Raw genomic sequence first — 11,728 nt, 5'->3', positions numbered from 1 at the left:
GGCCCCGTCTCACCATCAAATAATTGACAGTTAATTTGATCAAACTTGACAGTTAGTGACACAAAGTGACAGTTAGTATGTATAGTTTGTGTCACTAGTCAAGTTTGACTGTCAAGTTTGATCAAATTAACTGTCAATTATTTGATGGTGAGACGGGGCCTTTACTTTATAAAAATGTAAATGATCTTCCATATTTTTGGTTCTTTATTTAGGTACTACTTGGTTAAAAACTTTATATGTAAATAATTTCAAATGTAGGCAAATCTATGCCAAACTATGTATTGTGTATAAGATAACTTAAAAGGTAAGCAAATTTGTAATAAATATCATACGATATTTTTTGTTCTATAAGAAAGGAGAATCACAAAAAAAGTTTTAAAAACTATAAATAAAGTATTACATCTAAATTTACGTCTTCATTTATAAAAATGTAAATTTTAGTTAATAAACAACAGATGTGTTAAAACAGTAGGAAAAATTTTCACGATTTAATTGGCAACGCCGCCTTTTCTTTGAAACGTACCTGTTTTCTGTCAAACTGTCATTTGTCAATGTTTCTCTTTGACTTTTCTTTAATCTAGAAATCAGTCTTTTTATGTTCAGAGGTTGAAAAGTAAGTATCGTTAAAGTAATTTGTTAATTTTTACATGGAATGTACTAAATTAGATCTCAGATATTTCAATTAAACATTAATATTCACTTTTAACTTACGGATTACTTCGATATTTTTAGATTTAAATATTTTAGGTTAAGTTTTTATTTTACACATGCAACATCTTAAATATTCACTTTAAATATTTTTCTAGTAAAACCTCAAAATGGTAAACGGTAGGATACCGTCGGTTCATTCTAAAACCTATGTAACGCCTAGGCGTCCATATGAGAAGGCCCGTTTAGATCAAGAATTGAAAATCATCGGAGCCTTTGGTCTCCGAAACAAACGTGAAGTATGGAGAGTAAAATACACTCTAGCCAAAATCCGTAAGGCCGCCAGAGAACTGCTTACTCTAGAAGAGAAAGAACCCAAAAGGTTGTTTGAAGGTAAGGTTTTACTACAAATTGTACAATGTGTGTTAGTGTGTTGTGTTCTAGTGGTTGAATCGGAATCAAAAGACCAATATTTTTTTAGGTAATGCACTCCTACGTCGTTTGGTTCGTATTGGAGTACTAGACGAGAACAGAATGAAGCTCGATTACGTATTGGGTCTCAAGATTGAAGATTTCTTGGAAAGACGTCTGCAAACACAAGTCTTCAAATCTGGTCTAGCTAAGTCAATCCATCATGCTAGGGTATTGATCAGACAACGACACATTCGGTAATATTTATTTTGGTGACCATTTTTATAAGAAAAAAAATTCGTGTTTGATACACGTTTCTGAAAGGCCACTTAGTCAAATGACTAACGCCTCTATTTGTAACAATGAATAGAAGGTTTCAGGTAATTTATAATATTTATATCAAATGTGCATAAACTTGCAAAATATATTGACACAGAGCCTTTAATTTTACACCTCTACTATTTTTATGCTTAACACATTCATGGACATGTCTTATGCAGATGTAAGTGTCTGTATAAGTATGAAGATGTGTCCGTGAATGTGTTAAGATCATAGGGTTAAATTCTATTGTATGGAAGTGGAGCCCAGGGATGTAGTAAAAATTGTAGATGGGCTATTCAAAAAATAAAATAATTTTTTATGAAGAAAAGAGAAAAGTCCCAGATACAAAATTCACTATTAAAATAATAGTAAATAATTATTTAAATCTGAAACTTTTCTTATTGGAACCCTTTTCTAGTAACATCCTTAATCTCTGACTTATAATTTATAAGACAAGAGACGACAGTCTGTTTTGCTGTCTTTCATTTTCACTTTTATGTTTACTCAGATTTTGAGTATTAGGAACTTTCTTTCAGATCTTTTTTCCTAGACGAATGAAAGCGGAACGTGACTGCATATTGTAGAGTCCTTTTTGCTTTATTCATTGTCTCTGGTCTTATAAATTATAAAAGTCTGAGATAAAGGGGTTCCAATAAGAAAAGTGTCAGATTTAAATAATAATTTACTATTATTTTAATAATGAATTTTGTATCTGGGACTTTTCTTTGAGAGATGTTGCTATAGCATCCTAAAAGTGGATTTTAAACTATTTTTGAAATTCCACTTAAATAGACAGTTTGGTTTCATTTTGATTCGGAGGTGTGCATGCTGCTCCACTGAGGATGTCATTAGACATAAACAGCTGTCTGGAGATTGTGTATCGCATCTGAATTGAAAGGAAACATAGACTGTCTTTCATTTTCAATTTTTTATGAATAAACCAGTACCGTTGTTTATAAAAGGAGATAGTTGGTCATCCCAATAGGTAAATATGTTTGATTCAAATTGAGACAGTCACCAGATGTCCTCACAATTTCTGTCAGGGTCGCAACGTCAAAATGCATAGACACCAAGTTGGATATGATCCTATTCATAACACCCCAACTTGCATACATATTAAGAAAAATAAATATATATGGGAGAATATATTTAGAAATTGAATTAATGATGTCATGCTATTATATATAATATAATGTATAGTAGCATGACATCATTAATTCGATTTCTAAATATACTCTTCTATATATTTATTTTTCTTAATATGTATGCGAGTTGGGGTGTTATGAATAGGGTCGTATCCAACTTGGTGTCAATGCATTTTGACGTTGCGACCCTGACAGAAATTGTGAGGACATCTGGTGACTGTCTCAATTTGAATCAAACATATTTACCTATTGGGCTATTACTATTACCAACTATCCCTATATAAAAAATGCCAGTGCCAACCAAAATTAATTAACTATTGGTTTTTGACTAAAACAATAAAATGCTAGTGCTAGAACTAAAATACTCGATTATTCAAAAAAAGCCATAAAAAATCAGTATTTTAATACAGTAGGATTTAACCTATTCTACACATTCAGGAATACTGGTTTACCGTTTTGTTCCTAATTTATTCTTTATCCTTTGTTTTCTTCATCCATATAAAGTAGTTTCATGTTTCTAATCATATCTTCATAATATGTAGATTTTCTCATGTAATGCATAATCATTTTCTTTATTCTCTTTATGTAAACATGACTTCATGTGCAGACATGACATGACATTCATTTTTCAATGTTGTGCTTCCAGTAAGTTGTTATTCCATTGTTTTTAGGGCCTTCTTACTGTTAGTCATTCTACACTCACTGGCACAAAATTCCGCCACCCAAAATTTTTGATTGAGTTTAAGAAACTATAACTTTTTTATTTGTACTCCAATTTTCAAGATTCTTGCATCAATTTGTAGGTACATGTATTGATGTGGTTTGTTATTATTCCGATAACAAAAAACTGTTTGCTTAGGTGGCATTATACGGGGGTAAATAAAAGTGTTGTATTTTCTCCTAACTTTAAAAAATTCTGTGGAAAAATTGGAGGCCTGATTTCGTTTCATACTCTTTTCGTGTGTCGTAGAGGTATCACTGAGGTTCTGTTTTTTGAATTATCTGAATATCTCTTTTCTTGTAAGAGCTGTAAATAAAACAATGCTTTGAAGGTTTATTTAATTAAAAATATCAAGGGCACTAAAATTAACAACAAAACAATTCAATAGCCGGTATGTCCACCTCTTGTAGCAACAACTTCTCGCAATCTGTTTGGCATTGAATAAAGATGTGTTATACCTGCCTTGGGAATAGCCCGATATTCCTCTACCAGGGCCATAACTACCTAATTTTCTGGAGGATTAGGATGCCTGCGAATAGCTTTTTTTTAAATGTTCTGAAGCTATTTCCTTGTGGCATTTTTATAATTAACTATGTAGATGAAAAATAAGCCACAACTAAATTGAAAAAAATTATTTTATTCATTTCGTACACCCAAATCAGGTGTCGTTGTCAACATACAAAATACTACTAAATGAAACAAAAATATTATACATTTTAAAGTAGAAGACTTTAAAATGATATTGCCAATATTTATGAGTTGCGTTCTTGGGACGACTTTACTGAAAGATAGTTCATTCGATTACATGAAATCAATCCCAACGCAAGAATATCCGCCACAAAAAAATTATAGAATGTGATCTGTCCATAAAAAGACAACCAAATGTAACGGTGACAGTAAAATTCTCACGTTAGAGATTTCATAGTAAATCACGAGGGAAAACCAGGAAAAACCTCTTGATACTATCCCGACATCATAAGTATTTGGTCTTACATTTAGTTTACTCTCAAAACTAATACCAAATTCTGACTTTAATATATATGTTGTTTAAATTATAAATAATATTAATAATACATAGATTTATAAGTAATACTAAAATATAAAATATGTACTAACTATTAAAATATTTTTTTAATCCCATACATGCTCAACAGGATTGAGATCTGGGCTGCATGTGGGCCATTCTAATCTTATCAATCTGACCTCTATTTTATGAGTCAATCAGTGTTTTTATTTACAAAAAATGGTCATCGGATAATTCGAAAAACAAAATTTTAGTGATGCCTCCGGGATAATAAGACAGGACTATGAAACAAAATCAGCTCTTCCATTTTTCCACAGAATTTTTTAAAGTTAGGAGAAAATACAACTCTTCCATTCACCCCTGTATAATGCCATGCAAGCAAAATTTTTTGTTACCGGAATAATATCGATACATGTACCTACAAATTGGTGCAAGAATCTTGAAACCGAGTACAAATAATAAAGTTATAAATTATTAAAATAATCAAAAAATTTTGGGTGGTGGAATTTTGTGCCAGTGAGTGTATTAGCTATCTTTACTACTCTATTTGTTGTCATTCAGCTTCTATGACCATTCTATTCTACCCTTCTCTTTCTTACCCAGTCCGTGATGTTCACTTTGTATCTTCGTTATATTGATGGGCTTTTGACAAAACATCGTAAGCACCAATTTTGCCAAAATGGGATATTTAAATTAAATTATTGCTTACAATAGTTTACTGCCGATTCAAAATTATTTTTCCTATAAAACATCCTGAGTATCTAAAATTGTATTTAATTGTTATAGTAAGCACCACATTTTAACCTCATGTTGCGCTTTTTATATCGTAAACAACAAGCTAGTACCAGCAAATGATCGTAAACGCCATAATGTCAGTTACGTTGGCATGTTTTGTTGCTTACTATAAGATTAAATGACCGTTAGATGACTCAGTGTTTTAATGTTGCTCTGAAGCTATTTCCTTGTGGCATTTTTATAATCAACTATTTTTAATGGGAAATTAGCCACAATTTTACCAAAAAAATGATTTTATTAACGTTTTGAAGCCCAAATCGGGTTTCGTTGTCAAAATACTACTAAAATAAACAAAAATGTTGTTGCTAAGTAAAAAAATTCTTCTAATTTATTTAATCTGACTCATTTATATTGGCAATTCAGACGCATATTATATATTTTAAAGTAGAAGACTTTAAAATGATATCACCAATATTTTTTATGAGTTGCGTTCCTGGGACGACTTTACTAAAAGATAGTTCATTCGATTACATGAAATCAATCCCAACTCAAGAATATCCATCACAAAAAAATCATAGCATATGATCTGTCTTTAAAAAGACAACCAAATGTAACGATGACAGTAAAGTTCTCGCGTTAGAGATTCCATAGTAAATCACGAGGGAAAACCAGGAAAAAACCTCGTGTTACTATCCCAACATCGTAAGTATTTGGTCTTACATTTAATTTACTTTCAAAAAACTAATACCAAATTCTGACTTTAATATGTTTAAATTATAAATAATATTAATAATACATAGATATACAATAAGTAATACTAAAATATAAAATTTGTACTAACTCAATATGTTATTGACTTAATAATCGTGGTATTTTCTTTCTATTGACTTCCTCTTTCAGTATGGGTAACCACATCCTACCGCATTCTACCTAGGACATTCTACCTTTTTACTATCTGATTCTTTCATGACTATACTTGAATCTCTCCACTGAACTCGATGTTCATTATTCAACACGCATAGGAATAAAATAAACGAAAATAAATAAAATACTTAAATTATACAAATTAATTGAAATTAAATAAAAGTTTATAATTTGCTGCTTGTTCTTTTCGTGTGCTTAGAAATTTTCTCTTGCTTGCCATTTGTCAGAAAAGTTCGGTTTAGAGATATTTTTTGAAAATTTCGAAAAATTAAAAAATTCATATTTTGCCTGATTTAAGTCGAAAAACAGTTGAACTTTTCTTCGATGAAATTTGTTGATCGTTCTTCTGTCCTCAGAATATTTCTACGGCTTAAGATATTGTATTTCGCACACCGATTGCGCTAGAGGAAAAAATTTAGTACATACGGTTCTGCTCGGATTTCAGCAAGGAGTACACCTACTTAAATTCGTATTTTTCACGTCATTATTGTGAGAGTTATGACGTCATACGCACCCCTTATGACGTACGGGTATGAAATAAAAACTAGTTTGTCAAAGAAAATAAAAAATAATTATTTTTATTAATAATTATTTTTAATTATTAATTAGGGGGGGGGGCAAGTCCCAATTTTTACTTAGTTTGGTCATACCAACTCAGAAACCTTCCCAGGTTCATGTACAACAACTTTCATTAAGGTCATCATATAATCAAATGCATAGTTTGCGAGTATAAGGTACATACATACATACATATATACAGTGGAACCTCGATTATCCGTCTCTCTATTAACCGTCACCTCTGTTAACCGTCAGGGTCCATACATAAGTTATATTGACTACATAAGTAAAAATTTAGTCATCAATTTATTTTGTTTAAGCATTGCGATAAACCAAACGAAATTCATTGAAATGTACACGTGCAGTTATGTCACCACCGCATTTTTTATGTAAATAATTTTTGTTCTTATTCAGGGCTCTGGATTAAATTTCAATTGAAATAGGTAATGATAAAATAATACCGTGCTTTAAGAGTTCTATTTTTAGAATCACAAGCCCAAAATAAAAAGGCAGGGCACAATAATTATTAGATTTGATGATTTTACGTCAATTAAGAAATTCAGCCGTTGCAAAATGTGAACTAACAATAAAACAAAGATTTCGGAATATTTTATATCAAATTGATTCGACTGTACTAACATAAATACCTCTTCCTATTTTCAAATAAAACATACAAATACAATTTGAGAGTTATATGTACTATCAATTTTTATTTTTTTTATGTTCTGTTAACTGTCTTTTCGATTATCCGTCGTACCCTTGGTCCGGTGCCCTGGCGGATAATCGAGGTTCCACTGTACATTCATTTTTATTTATATAGAAGAGGTAATATTAAGATGGCTGTTAAAAAATAACGGTTGGTGATACATCATATAAAATTAAAAAAGATCAGTTTGTCCAAAAAAATAAAAAATAATTATGGGAGGCAACACCCCCCCCTTTTTACTTAGTTTGAAAACCCAACTCAGAAACCTTCCCAGGTTCATGTACAACAACTTTCATTAAGGTCATCATATGATCAAATGCATAGTTTGTGAGTATAAGGTACAGCTGGTTCCAAAAAAAAAACTGATACGACTCTTGAAGCGTATTTTGTAGAAAATTGAGCAGTGTATTTTGAAGGATAAATACTTTTATTAACATTCTGTTACTGTCACTGCCAAATCTTAAAATTTGTCAGATAACTTATTCTGTTTAACTTGGTAACCTCAAAAAATGGCTTCACATGCTAGCAAAGAACTAAAAATCAAGCAAGAATTGTAACGAAATTAGAAGATGGTTGGTTACTATCTGCTTTAGCGAACCATTTTTACGTAAGCAGAACAACAGTTTTTAATATTAATAAAAGATGGAAAAAACAAGAAACTCTCGAAAGAAGGCAAGGTTCTGGAAGACCAAAAATATCTACCGCTCATGAAGATCGTACGCTTTTGGAGAGATTAGAAGAGAATCCTTTTGAAGATGCGAAAACTGCAAGAATTATGTCACAGTTTCCGGGAAGAAAGACAACTTGGCGCATAATTAGTTTAAAACAACCCTATTTTATTTAAAAACTATTATTTATATACTCTTTATAAAATGCAGGAATTCCAAATAATACCAGAATTTAGACCTAAATAAATAATTATTACAATTTATGAATTAACATAATATGTATAGTAATCAGTTGTTTGTTTGTTTATTTTATTATTTGTCTGTCATAATAAATATAATATAATGTCAAACCAATCAAATACACTGCTCAACATGATCAAATCTTACTAAGAGTCGTATCAGTTTTTTTAGGAACCAGCTGTACGTATATACAAACATTCATTTTTATTTATATAGGTGAGGTAATATTTAGATGGCTGTTAAAAAATAACGGTTGGTGATAGAACAGTGAAAATTTAGGGTTGAATGTATCTTCTACATCATATAAAATTAAAAAAGATCAGTTTGTCCAAAAAAATAAAAAATAATTATGGGGGGGGGGGGGGCAAGCCCCCCTTTTACATAGTTTGGTCGTACCAACTCAGAAACCTTCCCAGGTTCATGTACAACAACTTTCAACTTTCATTAAGGTCATCATATGATCAAATGCATAGTTTGCGAGTCTATAAGGTACATACATACATACAAACATTCATTTTTATTTATATAGATTTATCATAGTTTAAAAACTAAGTATATTAGCCAAAAAGTTGGTAGAAGAAAAAGCCATCTCTTGAAAAATGTGTTTTGTTGCTTACGATGTTTTGTCAAAAACCTATTGATATATTCTGACCTCGGAGGTAAACTACGCTGTCATTTCGAGCAACTGTGTCTAGCGTGTGTTTGCAACAAAGTTTAGAGCAGTTAGGATGTTAATACAAATCTGATATATCCCATAATTGGTTGAAAGACAATATGACCATACTTTAATGATAATATATAACCAATTTGTATAATCCAACTAATAAAATAAGTGGATTAAAGGAACTTATTCAAAACACCATGTCGACATAGTGTAGTTTACCTGTGAGGTCCAGATTTGTAGTTCTGGCTATATCCCATAGTGTCTTACCAACGATGTTTCAAAAGTTTGCATCTGTTGTTTCTATCATTCTTTTTGTTCTCTGTCTATTGTCCTTTTCATGAGCATTTTTCAGTGCGTAACAAATGATAGGAAAAAGGGTAAGTCCGTAATAATACACATTTATGACATTTATTCTAACATGACATTTTAGTTAAATCTGACAGTTGTCACATTTTATTTTCAATTTGGAATAAAAACAAATCAAATGTGTTTCTTGCATTTATAAAATGGTATTTTCTTTGATTTGTAGTCTTATAAATTATACAGATTATATTTGTAATATCTAGAGTGCTATGTATTAAGAGTATAAGTCAAAAATGAAAATTTTTTATTAGGACTTTTCAAAGTCTTTTTTACCACTGATAAATAACCGTTACAACTAAATATGAAAATGGTGACGAAATATGATTAATAAATTATTAATTAACTATTTTACTTTCTACTTTGGTAATACCTTATTAATTATATCATTCAAAATATAGAAGAATCCCGAAAAATCTTTTTTGACTTTACTCTTAGTACATAGCAAGTTAGATATTATCTAATTAAAAAAAAAATATTTTTTTTATTATGGCGCCATCTATCGACAACTACAATAACTAGAATAAATGTTGTAAATGTCTGTAATCACGGACGTGCCTTTTTTCTGTCACATACAATTTAATGCGTTAGAAAGAAATCGAAACACTGACGCATTGAAAGATGATCATGAGAAAAAGAATAGTTGTGTTTCTGCTGCATCTGCATGTCATTTATCTGATGACTGTTCTGTCAATTATTCTGCCTTTCATTTCTTTCCTGATATTTTTGTTTCTCCATGTTGTTTCATTCAGACATCCTGTGACTCTGTTTGCTCTATTCACTTGATCTTTCGCTTTTGTTTTGATCCTTCCATATCTACATAGTATAGTATGATGCCTAGATCACTTGTTCAATTATTATCAGACCCTCCAGCTCCAATTTACATCTTAATGCCATTTACTATTTTAGCTGGGAATAATACACAACTTTAGTTTGAAATTTTTAATTTATTGTTTATTTTCAAATTTATCATTTAGATATTTACAAGGTATTTATCTCATTTAAATTCATATTACAGGGTCCGCAAACAAGTTGTGAACATTCCCTCCTTCATCGTCCGTTTGGATTCACAAAAACACATCGACTTCTCTCTGAAATCACCTTTGGGAGGCGGTCGTCCAGGACGTGTTAAGAGGAAGAACCTCACCAAGAAGAGCGGTGGTGGAGGTGCAGCTGAAGAAGAGGAAGACTAAGCTGTATGTCGTGCTAGTTGTACTAGTACTTACATATTAATATACTTATGTATTAAGTTTGTAGTTTATTTTTTTATTCCTCTTTCCAGGATTAGAGTCTGATTGCAATATCAAGTCTGAAGTCAATAGCAAATTGCATATGAAGGTACATTATGAAAGTAATACAGCTGAGAATATCGATTACTATTAATTAGACACCACTAGTTCATAAAGCTCCTACAACAAATGCCTACTAAGAAGTGGAATTATTTTACCGGGATATCGAAGAGGGACTGAAAACCAGACATCGCGATAGTGCTAGGTGATCCCAATGTAAAAATTGGAAGCGGGCAAAGTGGAAAGTATGATCTGGGAAATCAATATGAGGGGACTTTCTTACAATTGCTGCAAAAGCAAGCGTAATTATTACAAATACATTTTTCAAGTTCAAAACAAACGGCTGTATACATGGCGATTGTCCGCAGATACATCAAGAAAGTACTTAGGAACCAGATAATTTCAGACATTTTTTTATATTATAAAAAGGCACCCTAAGATTTTTTCTTAATTTTTTTTGTATGATTTGCGACAATTGGATAATTGATTAAATAATTAATCAAATAATAATATCAAAGTAATAGAAAGCAGATCATATAACATTATATTAACAATAATGAGTTCAGAATTATTAAGAATTGTACACTTAACAGACCGAAAACTAAGCTTGGGCTGTGTCCGGAGTGAAAAGTATACCAGTGTTGAGCTGCCCCCCCACTTGCAAAAATTAAAAAACAAATAGCCCTGATTTATGAGCTTTCATATTCCGCAAACTAAAAATTTTTAAGCTCGTTCCACTGAGCAGGAATTTAATACTTTAGTGGGGGGGGGGGGGCTGAGTCAGCCCCCACTACTTTAAAATAGGAATATTGAATCGGTTTTTGCGGCAGAATTATGAGCTCTTGAAATTATATAGTTTAGATTTTTGAGCTCACCCCCAAACAACCCTTTAATTGATTTAACTTAAGAGAAAAATGCTGAGAAAACTTAAAATATATTGTATTGCGGATATAATTCGTAAAGCTTATATACTCGAAGAATAAACTATTAAATCACGTGCATTTCGATTATTGAGCTACAACCCCTTCGCAAGAAAACCACCCTATCTTCCCAGCTTAAGAGAACGTTGTACTTGAAATGCATTAAATTAATTATTTGGCGACTACATATCATTTAATAATTTATAAGCTCCCAAATTACGCGCATTTAGATAAGTAAATTGCAATTTATTTTGTATAGTGCAGTCACTGAAGGTAATAATCAACGATTACCTTCAATTTCGGTGAACCTTCATCGATTTTCACGAAAATGGTCAGTGGTTAGAGGATACCTCAAGAAACAAAGGTGACATGGTACCACCTTGCGCCTTTACCC

The 11,728-nt window shown here is 31.3% G+C and overlaps 1 protein-coding gene across 2 annotated transcripts; it reads left to right on the top strand.

Moving 5' to 3' along the window:
* The first annotated feature begins 479 nt into the window (after positions 1 to 479).
* Positions 480 to 10,374, top strand: LOC126883126 (40S ribosomal protein S9). 2 transcript variants are annotated; one of them, XR_007697509.1, is made up of 4 exons: positions 480 to 613; positions 807 to 1,041; positions 1,130 to 1,439; positions 10,144 to 10,374. XR_007697509.1 is itself a non-coding variant. In XM_050648371.1 (4 exons), exons 2-4 carry the CDS (start codon positions 819 to 821, stop codon positions 10,316 to 10,318), a joined length of 585 nt encoding a protein of 194 aa, XP_050504328.1. In that variant the 5' UTR covers positions 481 to 613; positions 807 to 818; the 3' UTR covers positions 10,319 to 10,374. The 2 variants fall into 2 exon arrangements, 1 of the variants encoding a protein (XP_050504328.1); XM_050648371.1 differs by having other exon boundaries at positions 481 to 613; positions 1,130 to 1,316.
* The last annotated feature ends 1,354 nt before the right edge of the window (positions 10,375 to 11,728 follow it).

The sequence above is a fragment of the Diabrotica virgifera genome, chromosome 4 (assembly GCF_917563875.1).
Source record: "Diabrotica virgifera virgifera chromosome 4, PGI_DIABVI_V3a".
NCBI lineage: Eukaryota > Metazoa > Arthropoda > Insecta > Coleoptera > Chrysomelidae > Diabrotica > Diabrotica virgifera.
The sequence above is the reverse complement of the archived record's forward strand: the minus strand, read 5'-3'. Positions and strand labels throughout refer to the sequence as shown.

What these genes read in the sequence shown, in the direction of transcription:
- LOC126883126 (XM_050648371.1), top strand. Translation starts at nt 819, where the DNA reads ATGGTAAACGGTAGGATACCGTCGGTTCATTCTAAAACCTATGTAACG. An exon ending in ACCCAAAAGGTTGTTTGAAG is followed by an intron (nt 1,042 to 1,129) that starts GTAAGGTTTTAC and finishes ATATTTTTTTAG; the next exon opens with GTAATGCACTCCTACGTCGT. An exon ending in ATCAGACAACGACACATTCG is followed by an intron (nt 1,317 to 10,143) that starts GTAATATTTATT and finishes TTCATATTACAG; the next exon opens with GGTCCGCAAACAAGTTGTGA.